This window comes from Pleurodeles waltl, chromosome 1_1 (genome assembly GCF_031143425.1).
Source record: "Pleurodeles waltl isolate 20211129_DDA chromosome 1_1, aPleWal1.hap1.20221129, whole genome shotgun sequence".
NCBI lineage: Eukaryota > Metazoa > Chordata > Amphibia > Caudata > Salamandridae > Pleurodeles > Pleurodeles waltl.
This window is the reverse complement of record NC_090436.1, coordinates 626,047,992-626,068,680: the sequence shown is the minus strand read 5'-3', so window position 1 is coordinate 626,068,680 and position 20,689 is coordinate 626,047,992. Positions and strand designations below refer to the sequence as shown.

General features: G+C 42.4%; 1 protein-coding gene across 2 annotated transcripts in view; it reads right to left on the bottom strand.

Moving 5' to 3' along the window:
* Nucleotides 1-20,689, bottom strand: part of TRIM36 (tripartite motif containing 36) — a 340,171-nt gene that overhangs the window by 84,509 nt on the left and 234,973 nt on the right. For both annotated transcript variants that reach the window (XM_069226502.1, XM_069226504.1), the window contains exons 6-7: nucleotides 10,635-10,888; nucleotides 2,631-2,752 (exon numbers count right to left, since the gene is read on the bottom strand). In XM_069226502.1, coding sequence (XP_069082603.1) covers nucleotides 2,631-2,752; nucleotides 10,635-10,888 — 376 coding nt within the window. The remainder of the gene's footprint in view (nucleotides 1-2,630; nucleotides 2,753-10,634; nucleotides 10,889-20,689) is intronic.

Genomic DNA, 20,689 nt, shown 5'->3' with positions numbered 1-20,689 from the left:
GTAAAGGTGGAGATGTCGGAGTATGAAAAGAAGTCTTTTATTTGATAGTCTTCTTTGGAGGTGTAGAGGAATCAAGACTCTCTTGTAAAGTTAGTTTCCTTTTTAGAGTCGAGCCTGCGTTGCATGCGCTCGCGCATGCGTATCGCAGCGAGACGCTTTAGTATTTAGAAAAGGTCTTGGAGCCCTGTCAACTTCACCTCAGTGTTTTTTATTGGTTCGTGGGCTTGCCTAATAAAATCTGCTTGCTTTCATTAGTCAAAGGCACGCATACGTCATGCCTTTTCCGGTAGCTAGCCCTCCTCCAGCGCAGCGACCAAGTACAGAAAACATGCGAGGCTCGCTGTTTTCCATCGGGCTTGTGGACTTCTTTTTTTCTAATTTACGAGCGCGATCTCGCTTGGCAGAAGTCGAGCGCTTTACATAGTTAATTTCACTTTTTCGGGTTATGTACATAAATGCACGTTTGCCCGATAGGTGAAAAGTCGGGTTAGGAGTTTACAACGCGATCAGCTCTAACATGAGCAAACGCGAGACCCGTTGCATTGAAAATGCTTGTTAAAGGTGGCGGAGGTGACGTTATAATCCTCCCTGTTCCTCGTTGAATTTGAAGTCAGCGCTGCCTAGCATCCATAACTTTCTAATAATTGGTTCCACTTGTGATGTAGGGGTTGTTAGAGAATGTCCAGGGTCACTTGAAGTATTTTGTGATGTTTTCAGTTTCGAAGGTTTTTGTGCATGGAAAATTGCTGATTGTTGTCTCTTTTTCGGTGCCGAAGTGGTCGGCACTGAAGCATCATGTAATTTCTGTTTTGTCGGTGCCGAAATGTAGTTACTGCAGGTCGATGCAGAAGATTTAACTTTGGCTTTTTTCGGTACCGAGCTGGTATACGAGGCACCCGAATAAGTTTCTCAGCTCCGACCATGGCTGGAAGGCAGTGGCGGACCGGTGACCTCTTTTGTGGTTGTTTTGTCCCATGGAAAAGGTGGCTTTTTACTTACAATTTGTGCTGGTTGTAATAGTTGACTCTCGATGTCGGACTACACATCAGAGTCTAAATCTTGAACAGAGAAGACCCCCCTCCTGTTCCAAGTCTTCTTGCACGTGCTCATCGCCCAAGATATCCGGTGTATCATCTGGATGTTTGGATGTCATTTATTTGACAAGCTCTTTGATCTTTAAGTGTCTTCTTTGATCTAAAAGAATGGCACGCTTCGCAGGTCTAGTCATTGTGGTCTGGTGAAAGACACAAATTACACACCTGATGATGGTCAGTGTGTGGAAACTTTGAATGGCACCGAGGGCAAATCCGGAATGGAGTACGTTCCATTAGGGCTACATTCTTTGATACGACGTGGAAGAGGTAGGCCCCAAGAGGGCCAGAGAGGGCCTTTCTTTCCGAAAGGGTTGAAAAATTTGATTCCAAGTATCAAAAAGGAACAGCAAGTTGAATTATTAAAGAATACACGTTTGGAAAAAATACGACGATGAAGGTAAGACAGAAAGAATACCGTTATAGACTGTTTGGAGCTGAGAACTCGGAGCAAGAGGAACACACATCCGAACATGACGGCTGAGAAAAACAATCTAACAAAGGGCTCGAGGCCCATGCGCATTATTAACGAGAGGAGTCACTCGATCCCGTGACTCAAAAACTTTCTTCAAACAAAAAACAAGTTGTACTACTCCAAACCCAACACTAGATGGCGAGCTTATGCACAGCATGTGTAGCTACAGCTACACATGCCATCAAACTATATGTTCATATTATGCTTTACATTTCTATTGCAATAACCATAGTCATCCATTTTAGACAATTTGATTCCAAATCTAAATAGTCCAACAACAAATGTTTATTTCAAAAGGACTGCAACTGAATCAAGCCTAGTAAACACTCTGTGCTTTGCAAAATGAATTGCACTATTTTGTGTTTACAGTGTTTAGAGGCCAGTTTATCAAAGGATTATTCATGAAGGCTTCCAAGCACATTGAACTTTTGATCTAAGAATTATGTAGTAAAGGCAACACTGCCTAAACTTAAAGTGATTCATTAGTCCATGATTGCATTTGTGGATATTTGCAAACAGACTATTCTTAAGGAAGTACATTCAGGCCATTACACACGTCTTGTTGATGGTGCAATGGCAGATGTCTTGAAGGGAAACCACAGGGAACTAAATTTGGAATAAAGTCAGTATGAGATCAGTACATGAGAATATATTTCAGGAAAGAGGTGGAGTTATTTTATATAGGTTTGGTGCCACATAGGAATCATGCAGCAGTGAGGCAGCAAAATTAACCATCATCATACTAAAAAAGACAACCTCACCTAACTATAATATTAGATGTCCAAACTTCCAGTTGAAACACAGTTTATTGTGAGTTCTATGAATTCTGGAGATCAAAGAGGTGTTCAAAAATGGTTTAATGTCTTGTACATAATCAAGTGGCAGAACTTTGCAGCCGTAATAACTTTCAACTTGGTCTTTCCTCATAATTTAACATTGAGGAATAACACACAATTCACATTTGAGGAACCAAACAAAAGTAACTCAATACAAAGACAGATATGTTTAAAAACATTTGGTCAAGAACAGAGAAGAATTCTGATCTGAGGCAGTCGGTATCTTACCCTTGGAGAATGAAATAGTGCTAAGAATGTCTTTTTCTGTAGAAACATCAAGCTTAAACTCCTCGAAAGAAGATTGCACAGCAGGTCGGAAGGATTTCAGGGACTCTGTAGCTTTCTGAATTCTGTGAACAAAAGTGTTGGATATTTAGGATGTAAAAACATTAAAAGACTGTAAAGGTTAAGAATAGGTATGTGAGTTTTGGTATAGAACCTCATTTATTAACACTTAGGGGCTCATTATGAACTTGGCGGTTCAGACCGCCATGCCGGCGGAGGCGGAAAAGACCGCCACTGGCGTGGCGGTCTGAACCGCCATATTATTAACACAGGAAGGGGCCACCTGTGGCGGCCCTCCGCGACTGCCAGGCTACTGCCGACAATGGCAGATTACATTATCTGACAGGGCAGCGCTGCCCTCCGGATAATGTACCGTGTTTCCCCCACCAGGAAAAGGCTGGCGGAAGGGGTGCCCCCGTGCAGTGCCCCGTCATGCAGGTCACCGGTGCACCCGCCGCATACCAACATTGGTTGCGCCATTAATGTTAAGGCCCTGCAGGGAAAACATTATACAGCCGGGCAGTGGGTGGGGAGTCTTCTGTTGACCGCCAGCACTCATCTCAGCGGTTTTTACCACCGAGATCAAAATGAGGGCCTACATTTTTGTAAGTCCTAATGCAAAATAATTAGAAGACGAAAACAGCTGTGTCATTTAACAATGTTAGCTACAAGAGTTTTCTCCATTGTATAATATCAACATATGGATGGCACAGATCTCTTTTTTACAAATTATTTTAAAAAGAAAAGGAAAAAAAAGAAAACATTTTTCCTTACTGCAATGATACTGGTATTTCTGAACAGATACTTCTAACCATAGATTCCTCACTTTTAGAATATGGTAAGGTGCCTGACTGGATGCAGGTTTTTCAGCAATGCACCACGTACCAGCAGGTGGCACTCTCTCGCTCCTCAGAGATGCCGTACCTACCCAGAAGCAACAGAGCTTAGCTGCATACAAAAGTGCTAGCCTTGCCTGTGTGTTAACATTTCCTTTCTTTCTATGCACTTTCATACTGATCAGGAGTTCTACTCCCAATTTTTTGTTTTTCTGAGGACAACAAAACTGACCTCGGTGCCAGGACTGAGGTCTCACAAAGTAATGAATCCAGGCTGCACTGCAACTACAGGAAGATGTCGGTCACGGACTTTCACAACATGTGTCTTTGATGTTTGGGCTCCAGTCATGATTCAAAGCCTTGTGATAAATGTGTTCTTATGCATCTGAAGGAAATCAGGATGCAGGAGGTAAACCCCAACATGGCCAAACATGAGAAAAGGTTGCAGTTGAAACACTAATCCTGCTATGGCCACCTGCAATCTCTTTCACAAAGTCCCATTCCAGCTCAAAGGCTTCCAGTAAGTTGAAGACATGCCATAAGCAAACGATAGTTAAGCAAACTCTACCCCATCCTGTCAAACATTTCAGATAGCACATTAGAAGAAAATACCAGAGCACACCAGGGAGTAGTCCGAACAACGTAAATCAAAGTGGAAATAGGAGTCCAAAGGTTGACACAAGTAGTTATTCAAAACTCAGCGAGGTTTATTCCTTGTAGACCTGTGCATTCTGTAAAACAGCCAACACGTGTTTCGTCCATAGGACTTTTTCAAGGCAAGAAGATTTGCGTATGGGAGGCTGAAACATCCTGTAATCTTTGATTTACGTTGCTCGGACTACTCCCTGGTGTGCCCTGGTATTTTTTTCGAATACGTTTTCCAGCACAGTTAAAATTCTTTGTTCAGTGTAATCAACACCCGGGGTGGTTGGGTGTTACACCAGGTTGGTAGCCATAAATAACTCACTGACTTTGGACCTACTAGTCATTCATCGTTTATTACAGATGTGCGGACTCTAAGCATTTAACCACCAATTGTTTCCATACAACTAATTTCAGAAAGCACAAAGGTTTTCATTAAAAGATCAAACCTCACAAAAGTATTTGGACTTGGATAAGGTCCTGCAACTATCCCGTACAGGCATGCCGCAAACTCCTTGGGCTGTCATTGACACCTCCACAAACAGCAGCCTTCAAGACTGCCAAGCTGCATCTGATTCAGAAGCTTCTGGCTCTCTAGCACCCTCAGGCCCCACAGAGCTGCAAGATGCTCCCCATGGATAGTGAGCCCTTACTCAGAACCTACAGACTCAATGAAACCAGATGCTGGTTCATACTACTAGCCCAGCCCCTTCTTTGTTATCAGTCCCATCTTTGCTGACTCCACCAACACCAGCCCCACCTCCAATCCCGGTCTCCGACCTGTCATCAGTGCACTCTAGGCCTATGTTGTGCAGCCAGTCAAGATGCAACCAGACACTAATCCCTGGTCTCTGCCTCAGTGCCAGCACTAGAGGGTTTACTCGGATCTAAGTATGATGCAAATCAAGGTGTGAAAATGTTTCCCCACAACAATGAAAAGTAGGCATCCAACCTACCTCCCCCCCTCCACCCTACCAGTTATACTGATGATGGACTATTACTCGACTTACAGAATACCAGTGAGAGACAGCTAACCTACTATTGAAACTAAGGCAAATGTATTAACTGATATCCTTCAACCAGGTTCCATCCCTGCGGATCCAATAGATCTACTTAGCAAAGCCCTCACGGACATTCTCATGGCCACCTAGTCTAAACAGTCCTCAGATCATTCAGCAAGTCGACATAAGCCAGCTCCCGGTGCTCCTGATTTTCGGATCAGGCATTCTATGCCTGAAAGTCTGGTGGTATGGGCACTGACAAGTCAAGTCACTCCTAATGACTTTCAGACTATTCCTCTTGTTATAGAGTGTAGAGAAAGAGAAGGTATAGCTAACTTAGCCCTGGAAATCCTTGAACACAGTGTGACTTATGGGCAAAGTACACCCTTTTTTTAATGGGACACAGCAAGTGAGATATTGCAGACCGTCAGGAAAACCTCAGAGTCTTGCTGGCTCAAACAATACTGGATGGTCAGGATGCACCAAAGTATCTCCTGCATGATGGCTTGGACAGCATAGACTGACTGTGCTGTAAGCACTGCTGGCATTGACATTGTGCTTAGAGGCATGCCTGGATGGGATCAACTGGGTTTTCAGGAGATGTCCAAACGATTTTGATGAACATTTCATCTGATGGGTCCACTGTCTGGAGAGAAGGTTGATGCAGAGCTCAAATCATTTAATGAGCACAATGCTTAGCAACAGTTAGCATCATAAGTGCTAAATTTACAGCTGCCTACTGTTAAAACTAACTCCTGTCATGTCCTTTTCTGCCGCGTTTCCACTTGCATATCAGAGCTATACTGGGATTTCATGAACACATGGAATATAGAGAAGAAAAAGCAGCGAAAAACAAAACACTGAAGGATGAAATGTTACCGCACTGTTTAAAAAAAGAACACATTTATTTTCAACGTTTTTTTTAAATCAAAGACATGAAGGCAGAACCTTGTACTCTGGATTTCTACTCTCAGAGCCTACGCAAAGAAACATAAAAAAAAGAAAAAAAATGACCAACAGTCACAGGATGTCAGGCTGGGACAGAGGAAGTCCAGGGGCAGTATTTAAGGACCACCACTGTGTTTTCATCTTTATTGGGTTGTGGGCCGATTAATGCATTCCCATTTAACTTTTCCCCCATTCAGGAGGAAGAGAAAGGAAAGTTGTTATGAGTAGCAAAAGTGCCACTTGAGTTTGGAACACTTCAGATTCAATAGTGTTTTATTTTCACATCGCATTTTCTCATGTGGGGTTTCAAAAAAGATGAAAAATGTAAAGCACTGTTGCCCATGGATAGAACTGACAGTCTTGTGCTTTATTTGGAGAGCTTTTTCTCTATGTTTTAAAAACATTCTGGAATCTCATATGAAGTGGGACTATTCTTTTGTTTATGAATATTCATCTGGATTTCTTGATTAAGATTGAATTGGGCTCAGCATGATGTTTGGGGTGAAGAGCAAAGAGGAAAAACGGCTGAAAATGTAGACTGGGGCTTCCTTTAGTTTCTTGAAGGAGCCTGAGATGCAGGCTTCTTTCTTTAAATGATGGCCTGGATGAAAATGGGCCTGTTGGTGGTGTGACAAGGTGCCAAAGGCTGCATGCAAATACCTTCTGCCCCTCTCCCTCAAAGTTTTCCAGTTCAGGGACTTACAAAGTTTATCTGTTTGTCGAAAAGAGGAAAACACGATCTTCTTTGCTCATCTTCCAACGACAATACAAATAATTTGTAAACAATTGTGAAAAGCAAAACATGCATACTAATGAAGTACAATAACTTTAAGGAGATAAAGCTCAGTCCCTTAAAAAACTACAAGGACTAAATATATGCGCCAGTCTGCTTGAGCAAACAAGGAACACAGATCTTGAGGGCTTGTAAGATCAGTGCCCAGTTCCCTGTGTAGAATCCTAAAATGTCATTCTAGAAAAGACTGAGTATGGTTGCCTTTGAAAATATTTTATTTAAAAAAAATAGTAGTAGCACATATTTATTTTGAATTTGTTCTGCACTCCTACCAGACCAATAGGCAATATCCTACATGGCATTACTAACAAGGATTACATGGTATTTAAATTATCATCTTTGATGATGCCACAGCAGAGCCAAGCAATTCTTTACTATAGATCTTGTTGTGTGTGAGGGCTCTGACACGACAGCCAATTACCTGGAATGCCTAGGAAGGCCTGTTACCTTGTTTTGCTTACACGAGGAGACCAGCTGCATTCCACTTACAATATTTCTATGATGAGATACGTTACTAAGAATTTCTCAACCAATTCGTGCCACTAACTGGATCAACTCACAGTTTAGACTGTATTCCTTCAAGGTACGATTAGCATCATTTTGGTCAGAGATTTCACTACGTATTTAAAAGTAGATGGCTCTTAACCCCTAGGGTGCCCAGAACAAGCTGGTGTCGCCCTCGGCAACGGTTACCCGGCAACGAGGACGAGACCAGCTCGTCCTGCTATGGGCCCCCCAAGCACCCACCCCTCCCCTGGGCAGAGATGGAAGGGGAAATCGCCTATTTTTGTTTGGCCAATCTTCCCCCAAAGGGGGCAGAATCCTCTTGACACCATGGATTGGTGTGTGTGTTTTGTTTTGGGGGGGCAGCCCCTTGTGCAGGGGTCACTCCCCATGGGAGCACATTACTGTTGGCCATAACTGCCCCCCTTGGGGGCAGATTGGCCTATTTTATGAAGGTCCATCTGCCCCCAAGGGGGGCAGAAAGCCCACCAGAGACCAGGGAAGATTTTTTTTTTCCAAAATAAGAGATTGGGGTATGGCCATACCCCCACTCCAAATACATGGGGCCAAGGTTGTCCTGCCCACCACTGGGCAGATTGGGCAAGTACCCCTGATCCACACCCCGGGGGGACAGAAAGTCTACTAGATGCCAGGGAATAAAAAAAATAGAAGAAAATAGTGGGGCGGTGGTTACCAACCAGTATGGGCCTAGTTATTCCCCCACGCGGACTGGAGGGGCTAACAGTCTTTCAGCTATCCCAACATCTTATCCCATGGCAAGCAAGAGGACATTTGATTATTTTTGTTTTTTGTTTTACATTTGGGCCATCAGAGCTAGGTAACTCTCAAAATCGTCCCACTTCGAATGGTGAGGGCTGCACTTTTTTTTAACTTTGGGACGCTGCCATGTAGAAAAATCCACAAGATTAGACACATCTGCCCCTTGTCTTTCTCTACATTTTTTCCTTCCAAATATAAGACAGTGTGTAAAAAAAAAAAGACGTCTATTTGACAAATGCCCTGTAATTCACATGCTAGTATGAGCACCCCAGAATTCAGAGATGTGCAAATAACCACTGCTCCTCAACACCTTATCTTGTGCCCATTTTGGAAATACAAAGGTTTTCTTGATACCTTTTTCACTCTTTATATGAAGTGCTGTATGCCCGGTATAGAATGAAAACCCACTGCAAGGTGCAGCTCATTTATTGGCTCTGTGTACCAAGGGTTCTTGATGAACCTACAAGCCCTATATATCCCTGCACCAGAAGAGTCCAGCAGACATAACGGCATATTGCTTTAAAAAATCTGACTTTGCAGGGAAAAGTTACAGAGTAAAACGTAGAGAGAAATGGCTGTTTTTTTTAACCTCAATTTCAATATTTATTTATTTCAGTTGTTATTTTCTGTAGGAAACCCTTGTAGGATCTACACAAATTATCTATTGCTGAATTCCGAATTTTGTCTACTTTTCAGAAATATTTAGGTTTCTGAGATCTAGCATTGGTATCATACCCATTTCTGTCACTGACTGGAAGGAGGCTATAAGCACAAAACAAAATCGTAAAAATGGGGTATGTCCCAGCAAAATGCCAAAATTGTGTTGAAAAATTGGGTTTTCTGATTCAAGTCTGCCTGTTCCTGAAAGCAGGGAATCTGGTGAGTTTTGCACTACAAACCCTTTGTTGGTGCCAATTTCAGGGGAAAAAACACAAGCCTTCTTCTGCAGCCCTTTTTCCCATATATTTTTTTTTTTAAATGACGTTTTCCCTGTATTTTGGCTAATTTCTTGGTCTCCTTCAGGGGAACCCACGAAGTCTGGGTACCTCTAGAATCCCTAGGATATTGGAAAAAAAAGGACACAAATTTGGCGTGGGTAGCTTATGTGGACAAAAAGTTATTAGGGCCTAAGCACGCCCTGCGCCAAACAGCCAAAAAAAGGCCTGGCACCTGAGGGGGAAAGGGCCTGGCAGCGAAGGGGTTAATAGTGTACCAGATTTGTCTAGAGGTTTCGGATGTTTAATAAATTTAGTTCAAGCAAGTTATTCATGCATACAAACCACTTTGTGAAGAAAATTTTAAATTTCATTTTGTTTAGATTTCTTGGAAGGAGAGCTGGGAGAATTATATGTTAAGCCTTTGCTAGTTAACATAGCCAAATGTTTTACAGCTTGGTGACAGAATCTCATTTTTACGTACTGCAACTAAAATGGTCACCCCCTCCATGCTTATTTTTATTGCCAAAACACATAAATCAGCAAAAGCAAAGAGTGGAACTAGCACACTTTCCAGCCAGAAAGGCAAATGAATTGATTCCAAGCACTTTCCTGTTGAAATGAAAGACATCAACTGAGCCCCATTATGGATAGAAAGACTTCAAACATACATGAAGAAAAACACAGATAGAATGCTTGAAATGCATGAGCAATATGCAACTTTATCTGGGAAACAGAATGTGTGCTATCCAGCTTCCTTAATCGTCTGCTCCTTTAACCCACCATAACAAAATGGATGGCTGGGTAGGTGATATCTCAGGGTAGACATTATCTGTTTCCAAAGCTCCTCCAATAAGAGGAGCTAGCTACAACTTTTTGCTTTCGTATGGATAAAATGCATCGTTTAGCACACAGATTGGTAGTAAACGGGTTTGTGTGAAACCGGGGCAGTCTGCTAACTTCAGAAGTAATCAGAATACTTTATGTAAATATAGCAAACACTGGCCTAGATACAGAATGATCATTTTCTTGCCCATGCTTAAGTAGTATTAAGGTAGGATTTGATTAAAGATCCTGACACTACTTAAGACAGTTTTTTGTTTGCCAATCTCTTGGTTTTCAGAGCTAAACAGGAGCAATTACCAAAGCTAAACAGGTGCAATTAAAGATAAGTGCATCAAATGCCAGCCAGACACTGTTTTTGATTGTACATTTTTCTACAGAGTATCCAGACTAAAGAAAAGAAAAATTGTGGAGGAGACTCCAGCTTAATAGGACATCATAGATGTTTACTAGCCTATCATAAAATGCTCTCAGCAACATTTCTGGTATACTTTGCAAGGTATTTCACTTTGATCTCTGTGTTTGTTTATGAAAGATGTTCACATCATTATTGCCCATTTCCTTCATAAAAGTACTTTATCATACCTGGGAATACGCTCACTTGTTACACAATGCTGTATGTGCAAAAGGACAAAACGTTATATCACACAGAAACAAAGAGATACCTGTCATGGAGCTGTTTTGCTGTTTGCACGAAGCAAGACTGATCGGTTTCTTTCAGCACTTCCTGTGCATATCCAACAAGGCCATTATTTTCCAATAGGCCCTGGTATTCCTCTATTTGATGTTGCAGTTTATCCATTCTTGAGGCCTTAGAACTTTCAATTGATTTTATAACATAAGACTTACGATCTTCTAGAACAGTAAAAAGCTTTTCAAACGTATTATTTGCATTTTCTTGGGCTTGGTCTCCATTGCACTACAAAAAACAAAACAAAAAACAGGCAAGCCAATTAATACTTTCAGTAGTAATATTATCTTTTAATACTAATGTTAACATGTTTCTTCTTTAACAAATCGGACATTTATTTTGCACATTTGCACTCACTGTCACTTTACAAACCTTGCAACTACAAATAAATGTTGTTTCTCTGTTTGAAAAAGCTATGGTCTTAAATGTTTTAAACAATGTACAGATTTACACTTTAATGTTATTTCTTACTGAGTTTGGAAAGTAAAGGAGTATTGTCACTGGGCGAAGCCACAACTGATAAGCGACACAGACCATTTTTGAGACATCTCGATCTATGACAACCATCTGAATAATCACATGCCAAGGAAAATAGAGCAGAAATAAACTGAGTTGTTGAATGCCCTATAAAAGGGTAACAATATAAGAAATATAAATTCTTCAGTGTTGGCCAATTTTTCAACAGATGGATCTTAGTAAATGACAGTTTCTCAAACTGCCAAGGCAGACATTTTAAGGGGCTTGACCACAACATTCTCACTAGATCCAGTGACCATGCTGCCACAGCAACAAGTAGCCTCTTTGGTTAATGGATAACCTTTCTGACATTTTCCATCACCTTTTCAAGACATTGGCTTCGCACAAAGTTCAGTGTGTATGACTATAAATGAAGATCCCTAAAAATAAAAGAAAAGGTTACTTACCTGAAATCCTAGTTCTCTTCAAGGGAATCTTCCAAAAATAACACATCCTCCCTATTAGTCCCCACTAGGTGGTATGCTATACAAACAAGACATGTATACAAACAAGACGTATATAAAAACAGACACACATAGATAGATAGGTAGAGTGATATGGAAAATCTTACTTACCCAGTAGACATATGTTTGAGGCATGTAATGTAGATTCACATGCTTTGCGTAAGTCCACCATCTAGTTTCTAGGAGGCATGTGTAGTCTTGCATGGGGAACTACTGCTAAACAGGAAGCCATCATTCCCAACAGTTGCATCACTAGCTTCACTGTGCAAGTATGATTCTGTTGTAATTGAGAGATGAGATTTTGAAAAGCCTGAATCCTTATTGGGTTTGGATATGCTAATGCTGACTGAGTGTTCTGACTTGCTCCCATATAAGGCTGTATTTGTGATGGTTGAAGATGGGATTTTAGGTAGATTACTGTGAACCCCAAATTGTGTAGAAGATTTACAGTGTACTAAGTGTGTTGCTGGCAAGTTTGAATGGTATTGGCCTTTATGAGCCAATCGTCTAGATATGGGAAAACAAGTATGTGTTGTCTTCTGAGAAATGCTGCTACTATTGCCAAGCATTTTGTAATAACCTTGGAGCTGTTGTTACTCCGAATGTAATACCTTGAACTGGTAGTGCTTTCTTGTAATGCCAAATCTTAGATATTTGCAGTGTGCCGGATGTATAGAAACATGGAGAACCAATGCTGTCATATAATCCCCTTGCTGTAATAGAGGAGTAACATCTTGCAGCGTGACCATATGGCAATGCTCTGAGAGTATGTTTAGATTGAGAGGCCAGAGATCTAAAATTGGTATTAATGAACTGTCCTTTTTGGGTATTATATTTGGGAAGTAAAGTGAATATACTCCTGACCCGTGTTAGGATGTAGGTACTGGTTCTATAGCCCCTTTGAGAAGGGGGGACTGTGCTTCCTCTTTAACAGAGTGAGGTGGTTGTGAGAGAGTTTGTGGGAACGAGGAGGAATGTTTGGTGGAGTGGAAATGATTTCTAGACAATAGCCATGCTGGATAATTGATAGAACCCATTGATCTGTGGTGATGTTGTAACATTGTGGATAAACATTTACCAGTTTTCCTCCCACAGGAGATGCATGTGCAGTGGGGATCTGTAAGAAGTCACTGTATTGTTGAGGTGAGGGAACCTCTAGAGGCCGATGTTTTACCTCTTCCTCTATTGTTTGAGCCTTGGTATGAACCTCTAAGTGAACCTCTATTGAAGAACTGTGACCCCTGTTTTTGTTGCCAGGTGGTAATTGTGTTTTAATGAAAACTGGATCCGAGGCTGCAGGTTTTTTTTTCTTTCTAATTCAACCCTTGGTGTGATGATCCTTGCCTTGACATGTTCTTTGGAAATGTGTGCAGCATGTAAAAGCATGCCTGGAAGCATAGGGAGACATAGGTACTCCTTATGTTTTGTAAAAGTATTAAACAAAAAGTCCTTTTCAATGGGATCTGTATGTAATTGTACGTTGTGATATGCAGCTGCGCTTGGCTATCACTTGATTATAAGCAGTGGTATCTTCAGGGGGAGATGGTCTTGCTGGGTATAAATCCGCACCATAGGAGAGAATGCGATCAGGATCATATAGATCCCATGGGTCTACATCCGGTTAAACATCACTTAAGTCGTCCCTATGAGGTGATGTTTGTGGACAGAATTGTGTAGAATATCTAGGTGAGAGTGGCGGTGGTGGAGTAGAAGGAAGGAAAGGAGAATGTGATGGTGAAGGTTGTTCTGTAGCCTTTTCCTTCTCCTTTTCCCTCGAGACTTTTTTAGGTGGAGGCCAGGTGTAGGGAGTTGGCTCTGTATATACTATCTCAAAGTAAGAGATAGTGTGCACAGAATCCAAGGGTTCCCCTTAGAGGTAAGATAGTGGCAAAATTAGATAATTCTAATGCTCTATTGTGTGGTAGTGTGGTCGAACAGTAGGCTTATCAGAGGGTAGTGTTAGGCATTTGTTGTACACACACAGGCAATAAATGAGGAACACACACACAAAGACTTAACTCCAGGCCAATAAGTTATATATAGAAAAACATATTTTCTTATTTTATTTTTAGAACCACAAGTTCAAGATTTGAAGTATATACATGCAAGGTACTCCACACAGGTAAATTAGGAACTTTGAATTAGAGCAATGACATATACAGTTTTTGTTAAAGTGGCAATAAGCTATTTTAAAAGTAACAGTGTAAAAATCAACAGTTCCTGGGGGAGGTAAGTATTGGGTAGATTGTGAGATAAGTAAGATACTTACAAGTTGTTCCTGGACATAGGCAGCCCACTGTTGGGGTTTCGAGGCAACCCCAAAGTTACCACACCAGCAGCTCAGGGCCGGTCAGGTGCAGAGGTGAAAGAGGTGCCCAAAACACATAGGTGCCTATGGAGAACAGGGGTGCTCCGGTTCCAGTCTGCCAGCAGGTAACTATCCACGACCTCGGGGGGCAGACCAGGGGGGTTTTGTAGAGCACTGGGGGGGGGGGGACACAAGTAGGCACACAAAACACACCCTCAGTGGCACAGGGGCGGCCGGGTGCAGTGTGCAAAGCAGGCGTCTGGTTTTGTATTGTGTTCAATGGAGGGACCCGGTGGTCATTCTAGCGGTTCAGGCAGGGTACAGGTGGGCTTCTCTGGCCAGCCACCACCTGGGCTGGGCAGAGGGTCGCCTGAGGGTCACTCATGCACTGAGGTTCGGTTCCTTCTGGTCCTGGGGGCTGGAGGTGCAGTGCTTGGTCCAGGCCTTGGGTCCCTTGTTACAGGTAGTCGCGGTCAGGGGGAGCCTCTGGACTCTCTCTGCAGGCATCACCGTAGCGCTTCAAGGGGGGTCGTCTCGGGCTACTCACGGGGTCGCAGTCGCCTGGGAGTCGTCCCTGTGGTGTTGGTTCTCTGGATCTCGAGCCGGGGGCGTCGGGTGCAGAGGGTAAAGTCTCATGCTTCCGGCGGGTAGAGTGAGGTCTTTGAAAGTTGTAGAAAAGTTGCAATATTGTTGCTGTTTCTTGAGCAGAGCCGCTGCTCACAGGAGTTTCTTGGTCCTTAGGTTCAGGGCAGTCCTCTGAGGCTTCAGAGGTCACTGGTCACTGTTGGATGTGTCGCTGTTGCAGTTTTTCGAGTCAGGAGACAGGCCGGTAGGGCTGGGGCCAAAGCAGTTGTCGTCTTCCGTCGTCCCTGCAGGGCTTGCAGGTCAGCAGTCCTCCTTGTTTCAAGTTGCAGGAATCTGCTTTCCTGGGTTCTGGGTCGCCCCTAAATACTAGATTTAGGGGGGTGTCAGGAGGGCAGTAGCCAATGGCTACAGTCCTGGAGGGTGGCTACACCTTCTTTGTGCCTCCTCCTGAGGGGAGGGGGGCACATCCCTATTACTATTGGGGGAATCCTCCAAAATCAAGATGGAGGATTTCTAAAGACAGGGGTCACCTCAGCTCAGGACACCTTAGGGGCTGTCCTGACTGGTGGGTGACTCCTCCTTGTTTTTCTCATTATCTCCCCTGGACTTGCCGCCAAAAGTGGGGGCTGTGTCCAGGGGGCGGGCATCTCCACTAGCTGGAGTGCCCTGGGGCATTGTAACACGAAGCCTGAGCCTTTGAGGCTCACTTCTAGGTGTTACAGTTCCTGCAGGGGGGAGGTGTGAAGCACCTCTACCTAGAGCAGGCTTCGTTTCTGGCCTCAGAGGGCACAAAGGCCCTCACCCCAGGGGGTCAGAAACTCGTCTCTCAGCAGCAGGCTGGCACAGACCAGTCAGCCCTGCACTGAAGGATTGGGTAAAATACAGGGGGCATCTCTAAGATGCCATCTGTGTGCATTGTTTTCATAAATCCAACACTGGCATCAGTGTGGGTTTATTATTCTGAGAAGTTTGATACCAAACTTCCCAGTATTCAGTGTAGCCATTATTGAGCTGTTGAGTTAGTTTTGACAAACTCCCAGACCATATACTTAATATGGCCACACTCCACTTAACATGTCTAAGAATAGACTTAGACACTGTAGGGGCATATTGCTAATGCAGCTATGCCCTCACCTGTGGTACAGTGCACCATGCCTTAGGACTGGAAGGCCTGCTAGAGGGGAGACTTACCTATGCCACAGGCAGTATTTTGTGGGCATGGCATCCTGAGGGAGGTGCCATGTCGACTTTGCCTTTTTCTCCCCACCAAAACACACAATCTACAATGGCAATATGCATTTGTTAGGTGAGGGGTCCCTTAGGATGGTATAACATATGCTGCAGCCCTTAGGGACCTTTCCTGGTCACAGGGCCCTTGATACCACTGGTACCTTTTACAAGGGACCCAGGGGTGTGCCAATTTTGGAAACAATGGTACATTTTAAGTGAAAGAACACTGGTGCTGGGGCCTGGTTAGCAGGGTCCCAAGCACACTTCCCAGTCAAGCCAGCATCAATATCAGGCAAAAAGTGGGGGGTAACTGCAACAGGGAGCCATTTTCCTACACCCGGCATCTAAAGTATTTTGAAATGTAAGTTTTCTCTTAATTGTCACAAGTGGAGAGGCTATGCTCTTCTTGTTGTTCTTTTGTATGTGAAGTTTGTGCTGTTTGACGTCCATGACATCCTGTATAGGTTCTATGTGAGATGACTCCTCAGTAACTGCAGAATGTTTACTGCTGTCCATTTTCGGTTCCGGAGGTTTCAATACCGAATGCTTGACCTGAACCGAAAATGTCTGCTCCGAAATTGGTGTTAATTTTTTCGGCTCTGAGGTGGAAATGTCCAATTTTCAGCTCAATACCGAAACAGATGTAGCTGTCTGTTTGGTCAGTGCAGAATGCATTTTGGTCTGTATTTTCGATGCCGAACACGAAGGTTGGTCATCCGAATGTATTTTTCGGCTCCGACCATGGCCAGAGGGAAGTGGAGGACCGATGATCAATGCAGGAGTCTTTTTAATTGTCTTTGTTTGATGTGATGTGGCTGATGTACTCACCTACTGCGCCGTTGGTGTGGACTGGCTACCGACATGGAGAAGGCTCTGCGTTGTCCTACTTTTACCTGCGATCCATTTTGGATCTAAAGACTGCAATCAAGCAAGTGAAGTAAAACAAATTCAAAGTGCTGAGTATGAACCAATATAATCTGGAAAACTGATTGTGTGCCATCTACTTTCCTAATATTTCCTTTCATAGTTTACAAACTCCGAACCTGAAGTCACTAGAATCTTTTGCAGTTTAAGCTTCCTGACCCCCGCAGACAGGATCAGCCTGCACAACATGATAGGTGTTGCTGTATGTCGAAAACTCATTTAACATCAATAACCTTAATGTTTTTAACATCAGATACCTCCCGGACTTCAACATAGCATAACTAGACGGCAAACAGGTGATAACTGTGCCCAAACTCAACATTGATATGGAACAGCATCCTAACTATGCCCTTCAGACTCCTTCTTGTGGACCATTTTTACCTCCCGAAGTACATGGAGGCTAACTTTCTTCCTGTCGTTTTGGAAACATTTTTCCACTAAACATAAAAAGAAATGGCAAAAAAGGCACAGGTCAGAGCTCCAGAATCCTGTTTCTGAGAGCCTAAAAAAATGACTGGAGAAACGGACACTGATGGGATCCCCTAAAGAAACCGTGCCTGTTTTCCAGCCATTCTAGGCTGCAAGCTAGATTACTACACTACACGTTTTTAAAGAAAAATACATGAATATTTGAAAATATACTCCTGTAATGGGCTGTTAAAGTGTTGTTTTTTAATTTGTAAGAAGGAAAATTGGTGTTTTTTTTTTTAAAGAGAAAAGTGCATTTTTTTTTTTAAAATGTTCCAGAATTCGAGACATGGGCAGAAAAATTGAGTGCTTACGATTATCAATGGAGATTGCCTGAAGAAGAAACAACAAATATTCATCTGTCTCTTCTTGGACAATTAGCAGTTTAAAGCCAGCACCTCAAAATAAGCTATAACTATCAGACATAAGTCTCTCTAGTTCAGTCCCTACTGCTCTGATCCATTTTCCAAAGACCACTCGAGCACCAGTGCAGTTTCTGAAACACCTATTTGTGACTCTAAACACATGCATAGGAAAATGTTTCCTTTAAAAGAGAGATGTTTATTGCCAGCAAAAGTGCTACTTCCATACCCGCAGCATAACAGATCTGGTCTATTCTATTGTCCATAAAGTCCTTAAGCCCAAGTGCAAACATGAACATAAGACCTCTTATGTTGAGGGTTGAAAATGAGAAGTCAAACTAGCACACTCGCAATTGCTGCTGCAGGCTTTTTCATGGTGGTGTCTTCGTAACAATGTGGTAGCAGTGATTCATTAAGAGCAGAGATTCCCTGCACAATCAGATGTCATGGATGCCTCACTCATATTTTTGGGAACTCATCTAAAGTGCTCTGGCAATACAAGACACCTGGTTGCAAAGAGAAATGGCCTACTGTATTAACCTCCTGAAACTGAGGGAGGTTTTGCTCTCAAGGCTACGTTTTCCTTTTATGTGTTCTGTTCTTGCTTGAACAGACATCATGACCAGGCCGTATTTCTTCAAACAATAAACAAGCACAAGCCAGAGAAATACTCTCCCTGGAGGTTCAGTCAATTGAAAGGGGACTATTTTGAATGAATATCTCAATAAATGCACCTTACAAAATAGGTATCGAAAATGTTCAGGCAAATGCTCTTAAGCAGAATAGCCCAACAAAATTACAAATGGATTTCACATAAGGGCTTTCTTTGGGAAGTCTTTTGCTACTGGAGATTCCCATTTCAAGGGCTGTTGATCAAACAAACTTTATCAGGTTGTAAACCATCAAAGTATACATAAAAACTATCATGACGAGCATGATACATATTCAAATGAATAAAACCGCTCAAGAATAAAAATCAGCTGAAACTTCACAGTTATTTATGACCTTTTACTTTCCTACGATAATAAAGTGCATAAAAACTGAATCAACAGTCATTTCCTTTTTTTGTTTTTTAAACAGCAATTGGCATCAGCACCAAGTTGATTTAAAAAAGTTACAAACAGGCATGTATGATTAGTGCAAAGGTCTATATTTAGAAGCAGCATTCTTGTTCATTAAAGTAATCAGTCTCCAGATTAAAACAATCTACATAACCAGCGAAATTCATATTTATAATTTGATCTGCAACAGGTTAAACTAAAAGCTGGATAGCACCAGCAAATTAAAAACAATAGTGCATAGTTGGAACATATGCACTCACTGATAGAGCACGCCATCCCCCTTGAACATTAAGATAACAAGCAAGATCGAAGTGCAATCAACCTAAGGTGCAAGTAGTTAAAGTGACAACCCTTATCCCGCTGGCAAGATTGGAAGATGGTTCAACGTCGTCTCCCGATTAAGCCAGACATTGAGCAAAAATCGACTAATAGGAAATACAATCGGGTCAAATGTATCATATCTCAGGATGCGTTGTGCCTCAGAACATCTGGTCATCCATGATGCTAGACAGAGAGGGCATAGCCATTTACATCATAAGCCATGGTACCCTGGGCAAACAAACATAATATGTTCCACTGTTTCGGGATCTGTACTACAGGCAGGACAAAGGACTACTGCCTTATCATAGAAGGCTACTGTATCTAAGTCTAATGTATAAGCTTTTATCCAGGACCAGAGTTATGATATCTAAAAAGTTTTCAAGCACAGATAGGGGCTTTACCTCCACAAACTGTTCTGACAGGTGCCCCAGGTTACACCCAATTAATCAATGTTCTTGCACATAAGACCAGTAGGTCGTTTTAAAAACCATTTTATCTCCTTCGCAGATTAAATTAGGAGTGGCCCACAATTCAAGTAATCCTTATTCCTTGCACCAACTGGAGAGAGAGAAATCTAAGCCAAGGGACCTTTACAGTGTAATCGAATTTCATTAAATTGTGCAAGGAGTCTCTAAAGTCAAAAAGCTCTGGGGTCGACCAAACACGTACCCAAAATAATAAAGGCCTCTGCTGGGCCAGATCTGAAACATATTTAAGGTCTAGATCGAGATATAATGGGGTGAGTGGGGTACTAATAGGTACAAATACCAATGCCCTGGAAAGGCTATTCTCCACTATAGTCAACTTATGGGTGTAGCTATAACCTCAGATTTCTGCTCCATGTAAGATGGCACTCTGTACCATTGTGCGATAAGGTTCCAGGGCGGGTGAGATTTGATGAGTGCATCTTTTTACAAAAGCGAAGTACAGCTTTAAAGCTATGTAACTTAACTTTTAGTATTAGTATTAGTATTCTGAGCCCCCAGTGGTATCTATTTGATAGTGTCACTCCCAGATAATCAAACCTATACACCCTGTCTAATACATAAGCTTCAATCTTCATGATGCTGCTTAGTTGTACTCTTGCCAAATACCAAGAACTTTGTTTTGGCCACGTTCAACTCCAAGCCCATTATTTGCAAAACTCTAAAAATCTGTCTAGCAGTATTTGGAGACTCAGAGTCTTTGATATTAGCAGTGAGTCGTTTGTAAAGAGCACTATTGGTATCTTTACCCCGTTTAAGGTGGGGGAATCATTAACACAATTCTCTATCTCCTCTACCACATTATTATTAACATATAGGGTGAACAAAGTAAGTGGAAGAACGCATTAAGTATTGGAATGTGCTCTGTCGATTTGCCCTTATCGCCCCATCGGACCTCTGCATAATTTATTTTGTGAAGTCGGATGAGAAGATCTAATAAGCCTCTGGGAACCTCCATGTCTTCTAACACTCCCCAGAGCTTCTCATGCAGCACTAGGTCGGATGCGGCACATACATCAACAAACGCGACATGCAATTTCTGGCTGCAAAGAAGGACATATTTCCAGTATAGGAGAGAAAATGTAAAAGCCTGGTCTATGGTGCTGGTTGTAGCGAGGAACCTTGACTGTAATGGGGGTAATATCTGTCAGCAACCATCCATTGTTATAATTTATCAAGTACTTGCCTGGAGAACATTTTTGCAGGTTGTCAATCAGGCTCATAGGCCTGTATTTAGCAGGGCAGCCTGCGTCACATTTCTTAAAAATAGGGATTATCTCAGCTCCATGTATCAGGGGTCTCTCC